This window comes from Diabrotica undecimpunctata, chromosome 2, assembly GCF_040954645.1.
Source record: "Diabrotica undecimpunctata isolate CICGRU chromosome 2, icDiaUnde3, whole genome shotgun sequence".
NCBI lineage: Eukaryota > Metazoa > Arthropoda > Insecta > Coleoptera > Chrysomelidae > Diabrotica > Diabrotica undecimpunctata.
The window spans coordinates 146,191,867-146,219,163 of NC_092804.1; the positions used below are offsets into that span (position 1 = coordinate 146,191,867).

Genomic DNA, 27,297 nt, shown 5'->3' on the forward strand with positions numbered 1-27,297 from the left:
TACCATGAGACAGGCAATTTTGTACGAAGGTCTGGTCAAGGACGCCCAAGGTGCACAACCGTAATTGATGACCATTTTTTGGTTCTTAATTCTACAAGAAATCGATCATTGACAGAAATGAACTAATAAATGTCAGACATTTATTAGTTCATGTCACAAGTTAATGTGAGTTCAAAAACAGTTAGACGAAGATTAAAAGAAGCAAACTTAAAGCCAAGACGCCCTGCAAAAGTTCCACGTCTTCTCCAAAATTATAAAGCATTTTTAGAATTTAGAATATTTAGAATTTGGTCATGGACCACCATAAAAGAATCATTTGATGAGTTGAACAACACTTTTCTACTCGAGAGTAAAACGACTACCAAGAATGAGTGGATGACAGAAGAAATATTAGAGATGATGGAACAACGCAGGCAGTGTAAGATCAGGCAGGACGAAGTAGGGTACCGAAATATACACAGTCAAATTCGTAAAGAAATTATAGCGGCGAAGGAGATCTGGATGACTACACTTTGCGCCGAGGCTGAAAGCCTATATAAACTCGGCGACAGCTTCAATCTTCACAAGAAAATTAAGGAAATTGCTGGTGTCTTCAAGAAAAAACAAGTCACTGGTATACATAATGACCAAAATGAATTAATAACGGACCCTAGCGATATACTTAATACTTGGAAAATGTACACAGCCAATTTGTTCATTGATGACAGAACACAAAAACCACCACAACTGGGAGACCATTTGTATGGCCCAAGTATTTTGAAAGCTAAAATTGTACACGCTATCAAACTATTAAAAAGTAACAAAACCCCAGGACCAGATGATATGTACGCAGAAACAATCAAGTTACTTAATGAAGAAAACCTAGACATTATTGTCAAGCTCTTTAACGACATCTACGATACGGGCCAGATTCCAAAAGATTGGCTTCGATCTACATTTATCGCCCTACCAAAAACACCACGTGCGAACTTCTGCAAGGACCACCGACTAATAAGCCTAATGAGTCACTTTTTGAAACTTTTCCTGAGAATACTTCACACTAGATTGTTTAAGAAATGTGAAGAGGTCAGTGGATGGAGTCAGTTTGGTTTCAAAAATGGACTTGGCACGAGAGAAGCGATCTTTAGTATGCATACATTGATACAGAATTGTTTAGATCAAAGAAAGGATGTTTTTATCTGTTTCATCGATTACGAGAAAGCATTCGATAATGTAAAACATGAATTGATGATAAAATACCTACAAGAGTTGGGATTGGATGCAAAGGATATAAGAATCATTGCCAATCTGTATTGGAATTACACAGCAACAGTACGTCTTCAAAATTCCAACGAAACAGAAGATTTCTCCATTAAAAAAGGAGTAAGGCAAGGTTGTATACTGTCTCCAATGCTGTTCAATTTATACGTAGAAAAAGCCTTCGCAGAAGCAGTGGAAGACTCTAATAAGGGTATTAAAGTTACGGCATATTTATTAATAACATCAGATATGCCGATGATACAGCCATAGTGGCAGATAACATCGAAGATCTTCAATGCCTTTTGAATGATCTAACTCTTGCAAGTGAAGCTCGGGGTTTGAAAATAAATATCAAGAAGACAAAATCAATGATTATAAGTAGAAATGATTACCCCAACGCAAAGATATATGTCTCTGGAGAAGAAATCGAACAAGTCAGGCAATTCAAATACTTGGGATGTTTGCTGAATGAGGGATGGGACCCCGAGAATGAAATAAAGAGCAGAGTTGAACAAGCCAGAAATGCTTTTTTGAGGCTTCGTAAGTTTCTGACTGATCGCAAATTGGACTTCAACCTCCGATACAAGATGCTTAAGTGTTACGTGTGGCCTGTTCTCCTGTACGGAATGGAAGCATGGACGTTAAAGGCCAGTTCCATTAACAAACTTGAAGTGTTCGAAATGTGGTGCCTGCGTCGAATGCTCAGAATATCATGGACGGACAGGGTCAGAAATGAGGAAGTACTCAGAAGAGCGAGCTTACAGGATAGGGAACTTTTTAGTTATGTAAAAAGTAAGAAGACTGCATACTTGGGACACATTATACGAGGAGAACGATACACTTTTCAGCAACTGATACTCGAAGGGAAAATACAGGGTAGGAGAGGTCTCGGACGTAAAAAAATGTCATGGCTGCGCAATATTCGACAATGGACAGGAATCCACAGCTATGAAATGCTTCGCAATGCTGCTAAAAACAGAATTATTTATTCCAGAATATTTAACATCTCACCTGACAAGACGATGTACGGTGGACGCCTACGCAGAAATGCATGGCACCTTAAGAAGAAGAAGAATTTGCAAGAAGACATATTCATTGAAATATCGACAACTGGAAAAATGCTGATGGTCGAAACCACGTCTACAGCAGAGTTGTAGAAGGATTCGCCACCTGCAATCTTGTCCAGACCGTTAGTTTTGGAGGTACTAGCATAATGCTTTGGGGAGGTATTAGTTGGGAGGGACACACCGCACTTGTAGAAGTGATTGGACGGATAACTGGTGATGCTTACGTTTAAAATATCCTGCAAGATCATGTTTTGCCATAGGATGATTCATGTTAATGCATAGTGCCCCGTGACATCTCGTATGTAACTATACATCCATTAATAATGAAAACACTGTGTAGTGCCCTTTTGGTACGAGCATTGTTTGATTTTTCTTTCTTAATGTATTCGTTATGTCTTTCCTTTTCATTTAACGCATCACACGCTTCAATCGTACTAATAACAAAGGAGATATGATGTATTGCCCTCTTGGCAATGCCGCAATGTGTTTTTTTCTGTCTTAACATATTCGCTACTCCCTCTCATTTCCAATAATGTATCGCACGTCACGGTCCGACGAACTATTCCACCCTCACTACAAAACGCTTAAAAAATGAGCAGAATGAACCTTAGCATTTTTTTATGCGATTTTACATGGGAAATGAAGCAGAAACGGTATAGCAGCGTTTTTACAAGTATAGCTTTTACTTAATTTTATTTAATTTTATTTAATTTTATTTAATTTTATTTAATTTTATTTAATTTTATTTAATTTTATTTAATTTTATTTAATTTTATTTAATTTTATTTAATTTTATTTAATTTTATTTAATTTTATTTAATTTTATTTAATTTTATTTAATTTTATTTAATTTTATTTAATTTTATTTAATTTTATTTAATTTTATTTAATTTTATTTAATTTTATTTAATTTTATTTAATTTTATTTAATTTTATTTAATTGTATTTAATTTTATTTAATTTTATTTAATTTTATTTAATTTTATTTAATTTTATTTAATTTTATTTAATTTTATTTAATTTTATTTAATTTTATTTAATTTTATTTAATTTTATTTAAATTTATTTAATTTTATGTAATTTTATTTAATTTTATTTAATTTTATTTAATTTTATTTAATTTTATTTAAATTTATTTAATTTTATGTAATTTTATTTAATTTTATTTAATTTTATTTAATTTTATTTAATTTTATTTAATTTTATTTAATTTTATTTAATTTTATTTATTTCTATTTATCTTTATTTAATTTGATTTAATTTTATTTAATATTATTTAGTTTTAATTTTATTTTATTTTGGTAAAACGTTGGCGGTTGTTAAACGTCATTTTATTTTTATAGTTAGTGTATGTTTATCTTACCCAATGACAAATAATAAATATATATTATACGTCATTGATCTTACCTTACAATTACAGTAACCTATATTTTTAGCAATTTTGCGAAAAAATTAATTACCGTGGAGTAGTAAAATTTCTCTAGTACCTAAAGGAAGACAAATAATAATTAACAAATAAAGAAGGGAGTAAAGGAAGATTTAAGGATCTACAATAAAAACAAGGTAGAAAAAATAATAGAAAAGAACCGAGGCCTGAAATGCTCAAGATCAAACTTAGAAAAGCCTATAATAATCTCATTGAAGGATAAAGATGGAAAAGAAGTAAGAGAAAAGAAGGAATCCTAAAAGTTACTCAAACATTTTACCGTGATTTATATTCCTTAAACAAGAACCCAGATAACACTGCAAAGGAAGATCTTAAGAGAAAGATAACGAATGATAACTCAGAAATACTCCCTATCGTAGAATCCTTCGAAATAAAACAAGCTATGGCACAACTAAAGAACAATAAGGCTCCGGGCCCAGATGTAATACTTATAGAAATCTTGAAAGGGGGAAGCAAATTATTCTCGAAGAATTAAAAAAAAATTTCAACGAATGTCTTCACAGAGGGGAAATCCCAGATGATTAGAATGAAAGTTTTACAATACTTCTCTTCAAACAAGGAGACAAAGAAGATCTAAAGAACTATAGGCCAATTTCCCTGCTGTCCAAAATGTACAAACTGTTTATTAGAGTAATAACTAACAGGTTAACGTCGAAGCTAGATAGCTATCAACCGGTAGAGCAGGCAGGATTCCAAAAGGATTTTAGTACAGCGGATCATCTTCTCACAGTCAGAACGCTTATAGAGAAAACCAGTGAATATCACTTGAACTTATACATTGGCTTCGTTGATTATAAAAAAGCATTTGACTCCATAGAACTTTGGGCAATAGAGAGAGCTATGAACAACTGTAGGATAGACTCGCGATACAGAATGCTCATACATAATATTTACAAGAAAGCTACAATAAAAATACAAATAGATGCGAAAACCAAAGCTATACCAATCAACAGAGGAGACAGATAAAGGAATAAATGTTAATGGAAAAAAACTGAATCATTTGAGATACGCTGATGACATCGTAATATTCGCTACAAGTTTCGAAGAACTACAGACCATGATGACCCAACTATTTCAAGCTTCGGAAAAAGTAGGTCTAAAAATGAACTTTAAAAAAACAAAAATAATGACAAATACACAGAACATTAGAGAAATAACGTTGAACGACATAAATTTACAAACAGTAAGCAAATACATCTACCTGGGACAGATAATGAAAGTTAACAAAGAAAATCAAACTGCCGAAATTACCAGAAGAATAAGTTTAGCGTGGGCAGGATTTGGAAAACTGACTTTGGATCTTGAAAAGCACAAAAATAGAACAATATTTGAAAACCAGGATTTACGATCAATGTATCTTCCCTATACTCACGTATATTTCATAGACGTGGACACTCACCAAGTCTAATATGGATAAAATAGTAAAGGCACAAAGAGCGATTGAAAGGTCAATGCTCGGAGTGAGACTTATAGACAAAAAAACAAACAAATGGATTAGAAGGAAAACCAAAGTAAAAGACGCAGAAGAACATGCTGCCAAATTAAAATGGAGCTTCGCAAGACACAATGCCCCACTAGAAGATAAAAGAGGGAACCACGAAATACAATGGGGACCATGGTTAGGAAAGAGAAGCAGAGAAAGACCACAAATGAGATGGGCTGATGATATTAAGAAGATTTGAGGACACAACTGGAAGCAAGTGGCGCAAAATAGAAAACACTGGATTGATTTGGGGGAGGCCTATGTCCAAAGTTGGATTACTTAAGGCTGAAGAAGAAGAAGTAAAATTTCTGATTAATAATATTTGAATCATTAATTTGTAGAATGAATTAGCAATAAATCAAACACATCGTTTCAAGAACAAAATATGATTAAGATGTTAAATGTTGGTAGTTCAGATTTCTTTCCTAAGTGGCGTAGTTACCCTACTGGACAAACGGTGTGACTTGTCACGATAACCTTTTATATTGATAAACAAATTTAGAAAAAAAAATGAAAATCGACATTATTTTAATCATATTTTCCTTCCTTTCCAATCTATTTGATTTTTTGTAGGCTACATTTTATTGATGAAAATGGTTTCAATAAAATCTAAAGTTTGTGAGTGATTAGTAAAAAATTAATTGAAAACATAAGAAAAATTGAAATTTTCGATCACGAATAAGTCTAAAAGTATTGATTTTTGCGAAAAAACTTCCATAGAACATTACTTGCTTAAAATATATTTTTAAAACTATTATTGAGGTTAGTTTTAATATAAATTGCTTGTAAAGGTATATTCTATTTACCCTTAAAATTTTAAGTCGATACATATTAATGGAATTTGGTGTTAAAAACCTTGGTACATTGCAGTAAGGTGGGAATTTGTACCATATTATCTTATTTTCATTTTTAAAAACCTAATAAAATATATGATGAGTCTTTTATACTACCCTGTATTTAATTATAATCAAATGATTAAAAAATATGTTTTAGAATTACTGGACCGATCAACAGAAGTTTGTAGAAAATATCCCAGTCCGTTTAGATTATGGTTTGGCCCAAAATTTTCTATGGTTATTTCAGAGGTTGAGCAGGCTCAGGTAACGCCCCAAATAATATATTACTACTTTTTAGTAAATATTATCTGTTTTAGAAAATAATGTCATCTTATAATTTCACTACGAAAGATCGTGACGTATACAGATTTGTGGAAGAATTCAATGGAAAAGGTTTAATAACTGCCAGTGGTATGAGATTTTAACTATTAAAATTTAGTTTTTAAACATAAAAGATTAAAACAATGTTTTCTAAATTTTTACGTTTATTAAACTGTTTTAGCATCACTGTGCTATAATTACGTAAATCCCTAAATTTTCGGCATAATTTGAATAACACTTTATATAACATATGTAATTATGAGAATTATTTGTCTGAACACCTTAAACGCCATAATGCATAGTAAAAAAAAGTTATGTGGGCCAAAATATTAAACGGATTTAAAGTATATGCATTTTTAATAGTTATGCTTTAGTTTGAGTACAAAATCTTAAATTTTTATTGCTTTTTATAATTATTTTAAGCGAAAAGTATGTATGCATCTCGTGGCCACAAATAACTTTTGGATTCATGGAGCCATGTGATGCACACTTGCTTCTCGTATAAGCTAAGAAAAAACCTGTCGTAGCTTGTTTATCTTATGCGTTACAGTCTCTAGACGAATGCATTATGTGTTACAATACTTATTATTTAGTTGTCGGTAGGCGAGGTTGTAGTGTGTATCAGTTCCCAATATGTCGTATGAAAACGAGCAGAAGCGTTTGCAAAAGCTAGTGCAAGAGTTTATTTCAGACGAAGACAATGATGATAGTGTTCGGGATAAAAATTTTGAATTAGATAATGAAGACAAAATAAGTAGTTCTTTATCAAATCAAGGTATTCCGGAAAGCAAAAGACCAAAAATGCAAAGCAATTTACAAAATTTACCTTCAACATCACAAAATTCAAGACCAGTAGACGATACCATTGAAAATGTTATTTCCCAATATCGACTGCCAAATGATGAAAGCTCTTTAGAAGACGATGACATTGCGATTGATGATAACACACCTTTAATATGGAAGAATGTAGATGGTCAGAACTTAAAAAATATTACATCCAGTGTTCAAGACTCAGGTATCAAAGCTGAGTTTTTTTGAGATGTATGATTAAACTCACCTTGACTATTTTCAACTATTTGTGAATGACGATATTATTGAGTGGATTGTGCAAGAAACTAATCGATACGCATATCAAAAGTTGAATATAGGTGGTCACGATCCAAAAGCTAGAATTCATAAATGGCTAGATACATATCAAAAACAGGAGATATAAGTTCGGGGTGAAAATATACAAACTCTGCTTGGATGGTGGTTATACTTATGATCTACAAATTTATTATGGTAATGATAAAACTGAATATATGTCAGTTCACATAACACTATCCGTGTTATGTTTCGTTTAGCTAATGGCACCATTTTTAATAAATCTGTACAAGTGATCGGATATGCAGATGACATAGACATTATTGCTAGGTCCACAGAATCTCTGATCGAAGCATTTCGATCACTAAGGGCGTCTGCACTTAGAATGGGATTAAAAATAAACGCACAGAAAACCAAGTATATGTATTGTACTAGATCAGGCAACCAGATACCTAGACTATTAATTGATGATCTGGAACTGGAAGGTGTGGACACCTTCGTCTACCTGGGCTCGCTGCTGACCAAAGACAATAATGTCAGCGAAGAAATTAAAAGAAGAATAGTGCTTGCCTTTAAGTGCTATTATGGCTTGAGGAAACATATGGCCCCAAAACTACCCAGAAAAATTAAAGTTACCATATATAAAACACTAATAAGGCCAGTGTTAACATACGGGTCTGAAACGTGGTCACTTACACAGAACGACCAAGAATTGCTTAAACGTTTCGAGAGAAAAATTCTAAGGAAAATATATGGAGGAATCCAAGAACAGGGTTTGTGGCGCTACAACTTTGAGTTATATAGAAGTTTTGGGGAACCTGACGTTGTAAAATGTATTAAATTAGCACGTATTCGATGGATAGGACGTGTAATTAGGCGAGATGAAGATGCAACGATCAGAAAAATTTTCGACCTAAGAGGCCAGTGGGAAGACGAGCCAGAGGAAGACCAAAACTTAGGTATCAAGATAACATAGAGGATGATCTAAAATCCATCGGAGTTGAAGCATGGAGAAGAGTTGCCAGAGACAGGGGCGAATGGAAGATTGTTCTGAAGAAGGCTTTGGCTCATAACGAGCTGTAATGCCACTGATGATGATGAATAAATCTGGCTCAATTTGTAATTCCTCGGAAATGTCACATTCAAAACATTAGCAACATTAGATAAAAACGAAAAACCTTCATTTTTGTCAAAAAATATTTCATTTTCTTTTTTAATTATTTAACCATTAGTTCCAGGTGCCGATTTAATTTTTAATTTTAAATTATCTACTAATTGTACTGACTTCTCAGATAAAATTAGTTGTTTTATTTTTAATAATCTAATGATTGTGGTAACTATTAATTTATAATTGAGTATCTTGATGCAAACAGGAGATAAGTCATAATCTTTAAATTCTTTAAAAAACGTAAAAAAAAGAATTTTTTTATTAATAATAGTGAAGTGAAGGGTTGGAAGGGTGAAACCTGAGTGAGGCGATGCTTAAACGCTTGGAAGCCTTTGAGATGTGGCTATATAGACGACTACGACGAATAAACTGGGTAGACCGAGCTAGAAATGAGGAGGTCTTTGGACGCCTGAACCAAACAACAGAACTGCTCAATACAATAAAGCGGTGCAAGATGGAATACTTCGCTCGCATTATGAGACTCCCTGAAAAATATGAACTTTTACATCCGATCATTCAGGGAAAGAAAGGTAAACGCGGTCCTAGTAGAAGAACATCATGACTGAAAAATCTAAGACAATGGTACGGAAAATCGACTAATCATTATTTAGAACTGCTGTCAATAAAGTCACGATTGCGAATATGGTAGCGTTATAAAGTTAGCGAAATTAATTTTTTATAATATTTTTTACCTCTACCATAGCTAAAATATTTCCTCTAACTTGAGGATAATCCCTCCATTCGAAATTTTATTTGCGAATTTTCTGTTTGCGAGTTATAAGAAAATAAGAAATTGAATTTCGGCGCAGGGTCAAAAATATATATCTATCGTAAAAACATCGTATCTGGGCCACATACTTCGAAATATAATAATTTAGGGTGGCTACTGTAATAATTTAGGATTGATGCTGTAAATATAAATCTAATAAACCCCTCTAATAAATTGTCACCACTCTAATAAAGGCTGTCACCATTGTAGAAGACGTCTGTCTCAATATCCTTATCAATGCATCTACAATTCTTAGGGGATACTTATCCCTGCGAGCGGGGCAAGGCTTACTGGTTCCACTAGTCTGGACTGACTGGTTCCGCCCTCGCGGATTTACAAGAGGGTAGGGAGATTTTTGGAAGGAAGGGGATTAATGACTTCTCGGTCTCAGGTCCTGCAAAGAGTGAGAGGCTATGGGCTTACGTTAGAAGCCGGAGCACTGCATAAGCGGAAATGTGTATCTCTTCTAGTCTCTACCTGTAACGGCCGAGAATAACAAAAAAAAAAACAAATTTCGAGTTTACAATGTATTAAATAGACTGTACACTACAAAATATCAGTTATGACCAATAATGTTTCGATCAGGCGCGAAGGGAGACGAGAAGAGACAAAGCAAGGAATTAAAGGGCTGACAATTCCGTATCATTAGATATACCTTGGGTTAGTATATAGATCTTAGTTACCTTCGCGTATTTAGGCTCTAGCTAATGAATAGGCCTCCAGTCCTACAGGGATTCAAGATCGCGAACTTTCGAGTCTCCAGATGCGTGGGCTACTCTCGGGCGCCGCGCTCTTACTGGACTTTTGACCCACTTCTGTTTGTTTTTATCTATTGCCAACTCGTACCTTAGATTCTTTTGTCACGTCCGAAGTGGAGATTTGTTTCTACGTTTTCGCTGATTATGCCATCTATTCCATGTGTTAAACTGGATCACGCTATGTAAAACTTCTTAGTCAGCTCAATTCTTATTACTTGTTTAACAATTCGTACCTTGTATTAATTTCCAACAAGGTCTAAGTGTCGTAATTTTTTAAACATTCAGGCTTGTGTTAAACTGGGTCAATTGTTTTGTTTTTAATTTGAAATGTATACGTTAAACTGTGTCGAATTTATTCTTTATTAATTTGGAATATATAATAATTACTTAAATAATTATTACTCTTTACTAGGCTAATTATCCCTTAATTTTTCCTTCTTTATTTCCTTGCTATGTTTACATTACAGAAACGATAACTACTCTCTCATGAACGTCATCAAGTAAGGAAGAGTAGAGGGAAAAAAAGGCTTGAGAAAACAGAAGAAATCTTGACTGAGGAATATCAGATTGGACCAACCTCAGTGTTGAACAGATACTTTACGTTAGAAAAGATATCGAAGCCTTTAAAGAAGTGATCGCCAACCTTCGTTAGAAGACGGCACAATAAGAAGAAGAATTTTCTTCTAGATACCTGGTATGGTAGGCTCTTAAGAAGCTGTTTGTCTAAAAATATGTATTTGCATAACTTGCATAACTAAAGATGGTTTAGTATTTAAACTGGTCGGTTATTTATTTTACTGTCCTAATTATGTTTCACTTACTCTTGATGGAAGATATTAAGCAAATGTCTGCTTGGTAATTCAGAGTCCAGAGCTTAGAAGTCAAACCTCTGTTAAAGTCTAAAAATGTTCACATAAATCTTAATTTATTACCACTTGAACTCCTAAATATTTGTTGTAACTTTCAAAATTTTTTACAGGTTTGAAGTGGAAGACAGATAGACGTTTAATTTCTCCAAAAGTTGCCAGGAGAAACATTCTACAATATTTCCAACCAATTTTAGATCAAACGAAGTTACTGACTAAAATTCTAAGTAAACAACTGAATCAACCAACCTTTGATATTGGACATTACATCCATAAATGTTCGGTTGATATAGTAAATGGTAAATATTTATTTATTGGCTTTTTGGAATAGTTACTACTCAAGACTACTGAATCTGATCTATTTTTAGCAACAATTTTAGGGGTTACTACCAGAGCTCAATTTGGAGAACTTGACGAACTGTGTAACGTTGTACAAAGGTAAACTATCATTAGAAAGTGTGTGATAACTTTAGTCAAAGTATTTATTTTTAAGTAACCTTCTCGGAAGCCGAATTGAAAATTAAAGAGAATATGGTGATTGTAAATTCTAAAAGTATCTCTTTGAGGACACTCTGACAGACTTTACTAAGAATTCTGAGAACAGAAATCTTCATGTAGGACTCTCAATTAATTAGGGTTGGTTTTTCAAGGAAATATAACGAAAAGTAAAACTTAAGAGAAGCGTTCTTTCTATTTCGAATTCCTCTATATTTAAAAAACTTTGAAAAATTTTTAATTTTACTCATATTTGCAGACTCTATATCATTGTCCATGCTAGAATTGTTAAAGTTTGGCTACAGAATGATATGCTATTTCAGTTGTCTCCATACTGGAAAGAACATGAACATGGAAAGAAAGTTTTCCATGAGTTTATAGATCAGGTAATTAAATTCTTTATACAACACTTATGTTGCAAGTACTATGCAAGTTTCACATCTTATGAGTAATTAGCACAAAAAAAGTGAAAATTTATGTTTTGTAGGTGATCGATAATAAATCTATTAACACTAGACTATATGTACCAATTATTGATCAGCTAAGAGAGATGAGTGACGAAAAAACAGGATTTTGTAATCGTAATGACTTAAGAGATCATCTTACAACTTTATTTTCGGCAGTAAGTCATAGTTTTACATTGTCTATAACTTTTGTAGTTTTAGTGATATATACTCTTCTGTTTTTTATTAAAATTGTTTCCTAATAATTTAGTTATATACTAAGGATTCTACTGATGGACATAACTATAAAGATTTGAACAACATAAATAAATAAATACATCCTATAACCTATTTTAAAACACCTCAAACTTCATTAGTTGTGACATACAATGTGAAATATACAAATTATATTTTTTATGTTATGTTTTAAATCTGTATAATATATAATTACATAGGAAAATAGATTCAAGAAGAAATAGCATATTTTGGTTCCAAAATTCAAAAATCATCATCATTGTCTTTTCCTTTAACACTATGCTAGGTTGGCTTCCATTATTTTTTTCCCTGGGCCATCTAATCCAAAAGATCACCGTAATCGCTGAAGCTGGAGCTTATTGTGTTTGCTGTCCATGGTTGTTTCCTACACCCAGTCTAGACTTTGTGTACGCTATAAAAGTTTGTATAGGTATTTTGCTTGGTGTGTCCTAAATATACCAAGATCTTCCCTTGATTTCTCATATAGTTTTTGTCTTTTACAGTCCAGTACCTCGCAATTGCATAATATATGTGTTACAGTTTCTAGTTTCGTGTCACAGAGTCTGCGGTTAAGTTATCCATTATCAATGCCTATTTTATTTGGGAATTCTGTTACTGGTGTATGCCCGGTCAACATTCCTGGTACTGTTCACAGTTTGTTCCTGTTCATATAAACCAGCTCCTCTGTTCTTTTTCTACATGGTCCACTAATGAAGATTTTTCGATGTGTTTGTTTTGGAATTCTCTCCCAATATCGCTTATGACTCTGGTCCAGTCCTATATAACCCTACAAATTGAAAACTTTGGTACAACTAAAGTTACATCTGATTAGTTAATCTGAAGTTAATCAGATTTTTCGTTGAGTTCGATGCCCCGATGTGCTGGTACCCAGAAAAGCTCAATCTTGTTTCGGTCTCTCAGTTTATTCACTTCTTTAATGCAGTCCCACACTATTCCAGAAGTTTCTACCTACTACCTACTTCCACACCGTCTGTAGTTTTGGATTTATCTGTATACCCGATCTTACCCTCTTGGTTATGGTACTCCTCGTTTCTCCATACATTTCTGTCTATATGAATAGACATAGACATACTATATGAATTCTTAAAATTGTATTCTTTTGTCATGTAATCTCGTTTTTCATTAAAAATGTCCTTTGTCATGGTGATATTGATATGGTATGTTCTTTCATTGCAAAGTTTCAGTGATTATTTTATTCTGTATGCTCCCAATCGTGCTTCTCTTTTTATTATAAAATGCAAGGTAGGCAGGACTAGTAGATCCTCCATAGGTGCTGTTAAAATCGTACGCATGGCACCAGTATTCCCACCATATTCCTACACACGCAAGTCTTTGCACCTGGCTGAGTTTGGCTTTTCCAGCTGTTTGATGTATCTTAGTCTATCACATCGTCGCTGCATAGGTAATTGATCAACATCGTGTACACCCAGTGCACCATGTCAGCTTTTAATCCTTATTTCTTCCCATGTATACGCATGGCCCTCACAAGTGTTGTAACTGCACTGCTTGTTATTTTTTTTAATTGCCAGTTCCAGGTTGCCACATTGCAAGTTTCGAGTCTAGTATAACCCCAAGATACTTTATCTCTTCCTTTCACTGAGTCACTACAACTTCCCTCTAGTTTCCATCTGCGCGTGAAGGTCACTATGGTGGATTTGTGAGGACTTAGTTAGCCCCCCAATCTATTATAAGTCTACTGTGTCACTAGTTCTAGGGCCTCTTTCATGCAATTTATGACTAATGCATTGTACTTGCGAGATGATTACCAAGTCATCCGCATATCCAATTGTTTTATGACCATTTGCCTTTAAAGTTCCTATTAGTCCGTTCATCACCAGATTCCACAGCAGTGGGGACAGAACTCCCTCCTGTGGACATCCTTTGTTGACCCGGGCCAACACAATCTCTCCAAGAATATTGATATTTACCACTTTATTCCTGAGCATAGATTCTATCCAGTTCATGATTTCCAGGCTTCTATAATTACAGTTATCCATAAGTTTCTATCTTGGATATTACAGGAACTTAAAAATTAGTCGTTCTTCGGATTGGGTAATTAATATCTAGATGTTGAACATGCCATTTTGGCATCAATTTGTGCCACCCCTAAACTTGTAATATACTAATTCTTAATTTCATCATTTTTTTGTCACTTCCTTCATAAATCTGAGCATTCTCATTCCCTTATGATTTTCACGAGATATTTATTCCTCTTTATTTTCAACTGCAATATCGAACTTAATTTAGTTCGATACGTCATGGTTATTTATGCCAGTTTTATAGAATTTTCCTTTCAGTTTTAATGCAAGCTTTTTGTTATACAAAACACCTCCAAATTTCTTCCACTTTTTTCATCCCGTTCTAATTCTACTGCACATATCTCCATATATTTTCCCATTACTCTGTAATAGAGATCCTAGTTACTTTAGAAAAACTATTATTTTTCACAACGGTTTGAGAATGAATATTTCAAATACCCTTTTTTTTGTCCTACTAAGTTTCAAATCTTTTTTTCTCAAAAGCTTGTCTCCACTATTCTAGTTTTTCTAAATCATTTTCAGCATTTCCTACTAACACTACTAAGCACTGTGGAATGTACTCTGTAGTTTCCCTGTTATTTCGCTTGTTCCAACACTAATAAGAATAAATAAGGACTAACCACTGCGCCGTGATACATCCTACTCTTAACAGATAAAAAGTTCAATCTCAAACTAATGTTTCTAAAATAACAATAAAATCGAAACAGAAAAATCATTACAGTCTTCCAAAAGAACAGAAAAATCTCAATTTTATTCAAAAACTCCACTAATATTTTTAAATTCTCTGTAATCAAAACAGAAAAAACAGGATTAAGAACAGATAGTAATAGTTCTCCTCTTCGGAAACAACTTTCTGCTAAAGTAAACAAAACCTCCCAGTGGTTCAAACTACTATTTTCAAACGCAATAATGTATCAACCATATCGATTTTTGTGGCCAACTTTCTGAAAAAGTACATGCTAGAAGAAACTCGCCTAATATGGGGTACTTTTTTGATTTTTTTAATTTTAAGCAATATTTTTCAATTTTAGATTTTTTTGTACACTTTTTAAACGTTTAGTAAAAAGACACAGCTTAAAAAATATACAAAAAGAAATAGACAGTATTTAAAAAAGGTTTTCTACCCCATATTAGAGACATAGGGTATACTAATATGGGGTATCATTTAGGATGTAAAATTTTAAAATAAATTTAATTATTTTGGGTTTTTTTTGGATTAAAACTATTTATTTATATAAATGACATATAAAAATACGTCTAACAAAAAGGTATTTTTCTTAAATGAATTAAAAATCTAGTTATTTAAGAATAACACATAATTACTATATATTTATAAGAGCAAAATTCACAAATATGTCGATCTTTTTCACACCCAGAAGATTCAACGCGAGCCCATATAACACAGCCCTGACACATCACCCATTGTTCGCCTCTGACATCTTCAGAATATGGAGTCTCGCAAAAAATACAAACGGCATCTCTTTCAAAGTTTTCTACCAGGTCATCTACATCTCAATCTTGATACACTACTGCAGGGGCCGAATCTAGAGATGAATAATGCTGGATCCTCTTTTACGTATATTTGGTTTTTCTTTGGCGACTGACAATTACTTTATTTATTGGGTAAATTTAGTTTTTTTTAATTATTAACCTTTATTTTAACGCCAGAAGTTGAAGGTAATTTCCTTTTTTCAATACTACACTCTAATTCATCTCTGTATGGAGTGCTTGTTATAATGGCAGCATTGCCACTTCTTGTACTCTTTTTAAAACATTTTTAGAAGCTGTTGGAACAGGCATCAAATCTGCAGGAGTAAACTGTTTTTCAGGAGTTTTTTTCTTCTGGTACATTCTTATAAAATTGCTTTTCCTCTACTGGTTGGCCTCCTATTATTTCTTTATTGGCTGTTTCTTCTTTCACTGCTTCTTCATTATTTGTTTATTCTTCTACTCTTTCTTCAACTGTTTCATGCATTTCTGCGACAAAATCACATTCACTGAATACATTTTTGTTGGGGAAAAACATCTCAGTTTTCTTAAGCCCATTAATTGCTGTATCCATGGTAGCAGATTTTTTTATATAAGCGTTTCCAAAAAGTTTCCCTACTTGATAGCCCGTTACAACATGTACTGAATTAAGCCTAAGCCAGTTTGAGATCTCCTGCATGTAATATGTTTTGAACGATGACATAAATGTCACGTCTAATAGCTGACTTTTATCTGTCGAATTATGTGTATATGGTTTTCTCGCGCTACAGTTATCTTATATACTAAAACGCTAGGCCCTTTTCTTGTCCACCACTTTACTCAAAAACCATATTAGATAATTAAAATATTTTTTCGGAATATTATTAGTATTACGTATGAGATTGTCAAGATATACTTTTGGTACAAAAATTCACTTCCGGTTTTCAGATGACCGGAAGTTAAAATTTACTTTACGTTTTAGACCTCACAATGTATATATGGATCGAAAGGTCTCGTCGAGACGAATCTAAATATGTACTTCCGGTTGCGATCCGACACCGGAAGTGACCCGCGCATAAAACGTCAAAATAGAGCAAATCTGACACCGGATTCGTGATCAGCATGCAAAATTAACTGCTAAATGATATCCATGTCGACATTTGATGAACTAAAAATTGCATTCCGGTTTTGAGGTCGACTTCCGGTTTCGTTTTTATTAGTCAAATCAATAGAGAATTCAACGTAGAGTTCAAAAATGTAAGTTCACGAAATTATCATTTATAGTTTTTGAGTTATTGATAAAAATATTTTTACTTCCGGTCGATGTCGAGTTGGTCCGCTAGTTATTTATTAAGTTTATAACAGCTTACGAGTTATTACCTCCAAATTTTTTGTATGAGAGTAATGACCATCAGGGATCAAAACCACTGGATCGTCAACGCTAGGTTTTGTTATGTTAATAAAGTTGCGGAGCCAATCAACAAAAATTTCTTAAATCCAGCCAGATACATGACACGCATACTTAGATCCAGGCGGAGTATTATCCATTAGTTTCATTTTAATATTCTTTGAGGGGAAAATTAAAAAGGGCGGTATATATTAGCCTGTTATGCTAAAACAAATATATATGGTTAACAAAGGTCCGCGTTAGACTGAGGTGATTGCACCAATTTATTTTTTTCCTTTTTTCCCCACAATTCTCTGATATTTATGTTGCACAATGGTGTGACCGGTTTCATCACCATTGAAAATTCATGCTGAATTTTAACTTATTTTTTATAAAAGTAGCTCATATAATTCAAAAACAATTTGTTGCAACGTTTCTTTGGTGAATGATTTAATACGCGCATAGAATATTCCTTGAGGCATTCTTAATGATAATTCCTTGTGCCTTGCAAGAAATCCAGCAAACCATTTCTTTCCAGCACTTCTTTGGCCACGCTGAATAAATGTTTTAAAATATTTGCTTTGCATAAGCTGTGTGCCAATTTACGCACGTATATTTATGTAATTCCAAAAAATCTTCTTTCTATTTCTAAGCAGTGATTGCCATAGCCGAGCATTGACTCTATTTCTTCCGAAAATACTATTCTTTGTCTTAAATTAGGATATATTATGTCTTCAGGATTCCTCTCCAGCTTAACGTACCTTCCTAAGGTTGTTTAAGGTATATTGTGGGTTCGCGCACTTTTCATGTAGCCCATTACTCCTTGCCGAACAGCTAAAATTGCAAAAACCATGTGTGCCTTACTCCATGCTTTCCGTTATGGTGTTTATAAGATATATAAAAAGGGGGTTCCAGTAGAAGAAAAACATTATGGCTTTGTAACATACGGGAGTGGTTTAAACAAACTTTGTCGTCATTCTCCAGAGCTGTTGTGAATGAAATTATGATAGACAATATATGATAGCCAACGTTCATTAATGTACAAGGTACGAAGAGAAAAAGGAAGTACTACTTAATTCAGGTCTATGAAAAGTTTTTCAGAATACCTACTTTTCTCGCCTTTTTAGTCTGTCCTTATATATATTTTGGTAAGCAATAATTATAGCATGTAATATTATTATGTTAATATTGCTTTTAGTCTGAAGATACGGTATCGTCGATTGCTTCTTTTACTTTACTTCTTCTTGGAATGTATCCTGAAATCCAAGAAAAAACAGTGCGAGAAATATATGAGATAGTGGGTGATGAAAAACATGAAATTAAAGAAGATCATTTAGAGAAGTTCGTTTATTTTGATATGGTACTTAAAGAGGTAATGCGTTTGTTTCCGATTGCTAGTTTCATTGTTCGGAAATCAGAACGAGAATTTGATTTAGAAGGTAAGTAGTAAACTCAAAATCTTAAATTTTAATTTTATTTAATTATATGTTTTGAAATGATGAAACACGCGTATATGTGAATCCATAATAACCACGTTATAGAGTAATGATATCTTTTTAAACCGAGAGTTAGTTGTGGAAATTACTTTGTATCCTATTTTTGTTTCAACGTTATATTTAACATTAACTCGTATGCGTAGCTTTAGATGATGAATTGAAACAGAATTTTTACGAAAAATGCAGGTGTTTCTTGATTACAGCTTGTATGGAAGTAAAAAACAAGAATTGATCTTGCAAATCCGGTCATTGGCAAGGTACATCTTCTAAATAAAAGTAGCTGTAACAAATGCCAAAGGATTTTGTACGAGCAAATTTGTAATCCGCAAAACCTACAAACGGTGTAAAAGATCGATGACAAATAGATAAAACTTCAGCAATAGAATATATTATATTCCAAAAATATGCCAATGGAATTTTAATCGGGTTGAATTATTTTTTAAAGTGTGTCAAATAAAACATTTTGGCGGTAATCCTAATTTGATTGACTTTTGCATTGTCTGTGTTAACCTTACCTCATTCAAATGCAAGTTGTAAAAGACAATGTTCAAAAATAAATTTAATAAAGAGAAGTGCAGGAACCGCTTGTTGGTAACACACACTTTATATGCCATTATTCATTCATCTCAATCAGTTTATCTTTAAAAGGTTTGCGTCAATTTTAAACGTTCAGAAAGAATGGTTAAAACTATAAATACAACCAATTTACGAGCCCCTTTGCATATCAGTTGGTCCAACGTTAGATTGATAAGAAAATTAAATTTTAGAGAACAAAAATAAAAGCGCAGCGTACATTTTAAAAGTTTTAATGCATCGAACATTTTTAAATATCCTAATTATAGAAAATATTTTATAACGTAATGAATGTTTAATGAACTATTGATTAAACAGAATAATAATAAATTAAAAAAAAACGCATAGAATATGTAATATTAACAAAAAAAATTGAAATATGAAAGTTTACCACTGAGTTACGTCCCCTTTATTTTTAATGACATCCACAATTCTTCGAGGCATAGTTTTTACCAAGTTCTGACAAAATTCTAATGTAAACGAATCCCATATTTCTTGAAATTTTTTGTTCAAATCGTTGACGGACCTGGCAGGATGTTTTCTCAAAGGTTTTTTCATTTTGCGCCACAAAGTCTCTATTCGAGGACAAGTCGGGACTGTTAGAAACCCATTCCAGAAGTAGCATGCCATGGTCTTCAATCCATTTTAAATTTTTTTTGAAGTATGACAACCTGCGCCGTCCTGTTGGAAGACAAAATCTTCCGCAGATGTTACACGGTCTTCCATAATCGGTAAAAGAGATTCTTCTAAAATATTCAAATATTTGTCCGTGTTTACAATCCTATCGATAAAATGTAACTTTCCCACACCTTTAGACGATATGCTGCTCCAGATCATGACAGATGCAGGAAATTTGACTTTTCTCTTCAGGCAGTTGGGAAGGAAAGCTTCATTTTTCATTGTATTAAATTCCATTGCAACTGAGTCCAATCTTTATGCTCTTTTGACCATCTAAGTCTATTTTTCTTTTGTTGTAATGTTAAAAGTGGCTTTTCCTTAGCCTAAAATAAAATGCAATTTATTAAAAACAATTCGTACGAATTTTTTCAACTATAAAACTTACTTTGTAAGTACCAAATCCCAATATGTGGGCCTTTCGGTCGCATATTGATCTAGAAAAGTGTCTTCCAATAACGTCACTCTATACAACGCTTAACTCCATATAATTTGCTTGTCGATTTTTCATTAGAATGCGTCTTAATGCCCTTCGATCTGCTTCGGTTATTTTACTTTTTCGTACATTTCTAGGTTTTGTGACAACCGCACCTGTAGTTTTGTATCTTCTGACTATATTTCTTACACTACAGCGTAACAGTTGCAACATATTCGCGATTTCCGAATTAGATTTTCCAAAATTAAAAAACCTAATATTGATTGAACAAATTTTCTCATCGATAACTTTACCTCGACCCATTGTACAATCCACAAACGGCAAAAAGTTTTACTATACTACAAAATCCTACAAAATACATTTGACATTAACTGACAATATTATTATTTTCATGTCATTTTTCCATAGCTACCTCTGGATTTAACGTAATTATGAAAAAATCAACGTATGTTGACATAAGTGAATGCATAACCAGGGTTTAGTGAATTCTTTTTTATTGTTGAAAATAAATAAAAAACCGTAAGGGTAATGTTTTTAATAAATATTAATAAAAATGCCATATTAATTAATATGGGAACTTATAAAAACATGCAGAGTATAATTTGTTTATGGTAATCGACATAAACTGCAAATTCCATAGTTGGGCCAACTGATATGATGGGAAGGAGCTCGTATACAATAAAGAAGCTGATGATAAACTGCAAGAAGTTGAGTTATTAACTAAATAGTACATATTTTTTTCTTGAAGTTTTTTTCTTTTAAATAATTTGGATATTGTTTTTTAGGATATTTGATTCCAGAAAAATGCAGCGTAATAATATCAATATTCAATATTCATCGAGATAAAAGGTATTGGGAAAAGCCTGATGAATTTTATCCAGAACATTTTCTCCCTGAAGCAACGAGAACGAGACACCCATATGCATACATGCCTTTCAGTGCTGGACCAAGAAGTTGTATTGGTTAGTACACGTTATCTATTCTTTATTTTATGTACTTGCATTATATAATCATACAAATATTAAAAGGTCTTAGAATTAAATGTGCATTAGCTGTGCTGAAGGAGAAAACTGAGTTCAGCGACACTCATTCCTAATCTATACCGAAAGAATAAGAGCTGCTAGAAAATAAAAATTCCGAAATACCAAAAAAAAAGCATTTAAACCTTTAATCGGTTTTATCTTTACATAGGGTCTTAATTATTAGGTTAGTCCTAAGAATAATAATCTGAATAGAGACGATAGAGAAAATTACTACTCATCTAATATAGCTTAAGACTTGGCGATTTTGCTATCTGCGTAGAAAAAAATGAGAACACATAAAAAGTTTAAGTTTAATTTGAAAAGGAACTTATTAATTGGAAACAATTTTTTAAATTACGTATTTGTTATACAGGATGTAACAAGAAGGTAGGTCATAAAAAAATAGTTCGATTAAACTTAACTTACCTTATTACAAATGTACTCATAAAAAAAGTTACAAAATGAAAATTGATTTTTTCCAATTTATCGAAAACTGTTAAAGATTTTATATTGAAAATTGACATGTGGCATTCTTATGGCAGGAATATCTTAAAAAAAATAACAGTGAAATTTGTATGGCGGTTTTGTTCCCTTAAACCTACCCAAATGGTTGTATGTACCTCCCCATATTTGTTTGGCGTATTACTGTATATAAGATCGGGGGCAGTGTGCACAAGGAATTTCATTCTGTGTTGTTCATGTGGAATGTTGTCTTTGATTGATCGGACAAAAGATGTAAGTTTTTGTTGGGGGGTATATATTGTCTTTATTCCTCCTGATTTTAGAATTTTGTCGATTTTGTCAGTGACACCTTTGATGTAAGGAAGAAACGCTTTCGTATGATAAGGGTCTGAGTCTTTGGATTGAGATTGAGTGGGAGATTGATGTCTGTGGATGCTCCTATTGATGTGATTTTCGCGGTAGCCATTTTGGATGAGGGCTTGTTTTAAACAAGAAAGCTCAGCGGATCTACTTGCATCATCGGAAAGGCGTATTGATCTGGATACAAGAGTATTAATGACTGAATTAATTTGTGAAGGGGGATGATGAGAGTTAGCATGCAAGTAACGATTGGTATGGCTCGGCGGATCAAAGTTTATGATTCAAGCAACTTTATTTTCCATTAAAACTCCACCATTGTTCTACGCATGTTTTAAGCTATTCAGCTCTCATCAGGAACAATTATGTATGTTAGCGTAAACTGAAATGAAATGCTCTTAACTATGCGCTATTCTCAACTTTATTATATTGCCACTAGCGACGTCTGTATGAAGCAACAAGAAGTCAGGAGACTTCCCTTCGATGGCGAATTAGGTGAACTACAAATCCAAGCTTACCGGAAGCTATTGGATGATGGTAGGAATAGCAATAGTAGTGATTGCACAAGACCAAGAAGACCTCAGTTACATGATGAAGAAACTACAAGAAGAATATACCAAGGCTGGCCTAGATATTAACCTCGCGAAAACAGAGTACCTATCTACAAGTAAAGAATACGTAAAAATCTAGAGATTGACGACAAGGTAACAATCAAAGGAAAGGATAAATTCAAATACTTGGGGTTTACAATCACGAAAAAGGCAACAACAGAGGAAAAAATTAAGCAAAGATTAGGACAAACAAGAACAGCAATCCGACAATTTAACTCAGTATGATGGGATAGACACCTAAATATGAAGACAAAAACACAGATTTATAAAACATTAGTGCGAAGTATTATGACATGCGAAGTTGCTGCAGAGTACCAAGAATGGATAAAAGAAGTAATGACGAAATAAAGCAAAGAACATCAATAGAAACAAACACACTAACATATATAGAACAAAAAAGACTAAAGTTATATGGACATGTAAGAAGAACTAGCGACAGCAGATAAAGAGAATAACCCAATTTAGCCCCATAGGAAGGAGTAAAAGAGGACGACCCCGAAGATCCTGGAGAAAGTAGATGACGCCATGAGTAAGAGAGGCCTAACCGATGGAGAATGAGACAACAGAGAGAGATGGAAACGATTGAGCGAGGGAAGGCAGTGAATACTGTAGAATCCCTGAATATATATATATATATATATATATATATATATATATATATATATATATATATATATATATACATATATATATACATATATATATATATATATATATATATATATATATATATATATATATATTGTTATGATGTGTTTTTTTGTTTGAATGATGAGCAATGAGTATTTTTAATAATATAATATATAGGGTTTTTATCGCGGTTCTCAAAGAATTAGCTTGTAAGTACTTTTTTAAATTATCTTTATTATAACTATTATGAAACACACATATATATCTAACCTAGTCAATGTAAATTTAAAATAAACTATCTTTAAACTGATATTCTTATAAAACTAATTAAACTCTATAGACAATCTAAAATTTAAACAAACTATCTTCAAAATTGAAATTGTTATGACACTAACTAAATTATATTAACAAAATTTTGTACCTTTCTTTCACTGAATGCCTAAATGAACTGTTTTCCACTAAGTATATAGATTCTAATCACCACTGAATGTCTTCGTACTTCAGTTATCCTTGTTTTTTGTGAAATTACTTTTTTCAATTATCAGCTTCTACCAATTTAAGATATAGTTTTCTTCTCCAGCATTTATACACCACCAACCAAACCAGCAAACAGCATTTATATTTATTCTTCTTTTCAATATACCAATATCCAATTATTATAAGTTGATTTATACTAATCTCCAACCATAATATAATTTAATTTCTTCCAATATACTTTTATAATCTTCAATAATTATTTGTGTATAATTATAAATGTGCATTAATTATATGCATAATTTTTAATCTTCATTTAACTCACTATATTAAACAATTTGACTATTTGTACCTGATTCTCTGACTCCAAATAATCTTTCATATTTCTTACTAAACTTTTCTGACTGACTTCTTGAAAATTCTGAACAATTTACTTCACTAAATGTGTCTAATAACTTTCATAATAAACTGGCCTGACTTCTGACTAAAAACTTCCAAAAACTTCTGAACAATTGACTTCACTAAGTAAATGTATCTATCTTCTAACTAACTTTCATGATAAAACTGCTAAAAACTGCCATCTTGAATCCAAATCACGGGTATTTATATCTTTTGGACATTCTAGAACCATCTCGTAAGAGATCATGTTCCAATTTTGTTCTATTTCATACTTGTATGAATTTTCTGGAACAAACCATTTCGCAAACATGGCCATCTCCGGAGATCCAGAGAATTCCATTCTTTTCTATTAATAATTTTGTTTACATTTAGGCTTTTCAGATCAGAATATATAATTAAATTAGTAACTTAACATTCTAATTTAATAAAATACACATTTCAAACAATATATTATTATAACCCACTTTATATTCGTAAATATTTTTAAACGTCACTTCAGAGTATAAATATCTGTCAATCTCCGAGAGTATTTTTGGTTGCCTAAGCACATGGCTCACTTATATATATTTACAATATTAAAATACAACTTTTTACAATTATTATGCTAATTTATTAAAAATGCCCTCACATAAATATATTTTTATTAAATTCTCTAGTATATAACTTATTTAAAACAACCAAATATCTAATATTATGTAGTATATAACTTATAAATTATTTTCTATAAACCCTAATCGTCACAATACCCCAAAAATAATATTTAAAATAAATAATTTACTTATTATTTTTTTAAATATTAATTTTCTCATACCTTATTAAATTTAATAAATTAATAATTCAATTTTTTTTTTTTTTATTATTTAAAATGTGTTAAATACATCCCTGTTCGCTGTCTATGTCAAAGCAGAGAACAACGGATCACAGTTCGGCTATTCTATGGTCAAACTGTCATGTCAAATGGAGCAATGGATGCGATATCAGAGAATAAAATATAACCTTAATTAAAATATAATAGATATGGTGTTCTGTTTATTTATAGACAAAATCTAGGAATTATTTCCATTCAAAATAACTTCATCAATATAAATTGGTAAGTTTTTCCACTTTATTATATTAGAAAGACATTTTTATAGCAATTATAGTATCTAACCCCAAATTATGATTTTTAGGGTATCAAACAATTTCCATATGTACAAAATTCAACAAGTATGATGTCAAATTGATTCAAAATAATGAAATCTACCATCTATCTATGAAATGGATCTATCAGTAAGTTATTAGTGTTATTATATTTGTGTTAAAGGTATAGAAATCATTATTCAATCTCTTCATGATATTGAAAAATGTCGTTGATATGAAATATGCCTCTTAGTCTGTTCTCTGCATCTATTAACACATAACTATTTAGTCCATTCTGATTTTCAATTGTATATGGACCTTCAAACATTGGTTGTAATTTCTTACAACGGTTTTCTTTAACATTACTTTTTCTAAGTGAACGAATTAACACTAGGTCTCCTTTTTGAAATGTGATTGGTTTTTTTATATTTCGATTTTGTCTTCTGATATATTTTTCAGCTTTCCTCCTAATTCGGTTATTCACTTTCTGCATTACTTGTTCTAACATATCCTGATTATATTCACTAATCCACTTTCTGTTTCCTATATGGCCAAACATTAAATATTCTGGTACTTCCTCTGTATTCAAATTATGTGTATTATTCAAAAAATATTCTACTTGTGGTATATGTTGCTGCCAAGTTTCATGTTGGTTTTGGCACAGTATCCTTAAATATTTTATAACTTCTTTAATATATCTTTCTGCAGGATTTGCCTGAGGATGTCTGATACTTGTAAAATGAATGTCGATTCCCTTTTTCTCACAAAATGTCTGAAATTTTTGGTTGTTAAAATATGTAGCATTATCTATTATGCAATTTCTAAATGGTCCTATTTCTTCGAAAAATTGATTAATATATAATTTTAATGTTTTAACATTTGTTCTAGAGCAGGGATATAGTTTAATAAATTTTGTATATAAATCAACTATCACTAGTATATGCTTTTTTTCTGTTGGACTGAGAACTAAATTTGAAATAAAATCCATGGAAACTGTATTTAGTTTTTCATATACAACATTAGATTTATATGTGTTCTGGTTTTTGAAATTCTTTTCTTTGTTTAGTTGACATATTGGGCATTGGGTAGTAATTTCTTTTGCTATACTTATGTCATTCTTTGCAAAATAATTGTCCCTAAATAGCATCCATAGCTTTCTTGAACCAATATGCATATAATTGTTATGTAAATTTTTCAATATTTTCTTTGCTAAAGTTCTAGTTATTACATATACTTCTATGCCATTTATTATTTTATAATATACCCCATCTTTCCTAAGGACTTTTTGTTTTTCACTCAAATTGATCTGATCTCTTATAATTTCTTCTTTAGAATATAATCCAGTACTTTCTACTAATTGATTTAATCCAATTTTTATTGTTCGCTGCCCTTTTTGTGGTGTATTTTCTAACCTTGATAAAGCATCTGCCACTATATTGGATTTTCCAGAAATGTATTTGATTTCAAAGCAGTATTCACTAAGTATTAGACTCCACCGATGTATTCTACTGTTTCCATATTTGTTTTTTAATATAGACGTTAAAGCTTGGTGATCTGTTTCTATTGTAAATTCATTACCCAACAAATAAAATCTTAATTTTGTGACACAGTGTATTATACTTGCTAGTTCTAATTCTGAAACTGAGTAACCCTTTTCATGTGGCTTTGTGATTCTTGAAATAAATTGTATTGGGTATTCGACCCCATCATGTATTTGTAATAATACCCCTGATAATCTCTCTATTGATGCATCTGTTCTTAGTATGAATGGCTGTGTATAGTCAGGATAGTATATTTTCAAATTTGACAGAAAAATGTTTTTAATTTCTTGGAATGCTAGTTCTCTTCTCTGATCCCATCTCCATTTTACACCTTTTCTCAGTAGTTCAAGTAATGGAA

The 27,297-nt window shown here is 32.1% G+C and overlaps 1 protein-coding gene across 2 annotated transcripts in view; it reads left to right on the forward strand.

The window, feature by feature from the left end:
• Positions 1-27,297, forward strand: part of LOC140435021 (cytochrome P450 4V2-like) — a 56,512-nt gene that overhangs the window by 23,481 nt on the left and 5,734 nt on the right. For both annotated transcript variants that reach the window (XM_072523682.1, XM_072523683.1), the window contains exons 2-9: positions 6,230-6,336; positions 6,390-6,483; positions 11,151-11,336; positions 11,406-11,475; positions 11,792-11,918; positions 12,020-12,154; positions 18,343-18,583; positions 21,110-21,286. In XM_072523682.1, the coding sequence (XP_072379783.1) occupies positions 6,230-6,336; positions 6,390-6,483; positions 11,151-11,336; positions 11,406-11,475; positions 11,792-11,918; positions 12,020-12,154; positions 18,343-18,583; positions 21,110-21,286 (1,137 nt within the window). The remainder of the gene's footprint in view (positions 1-6,229; positions 6,337-6,389; positions 6,484-11,150; positions 11,337-11,405; positions 11,476-11,791; positions 11,919-12,019; positions 12,155-18,342; positions 18,584-21,109; positions 21,287-27,297) is intronic.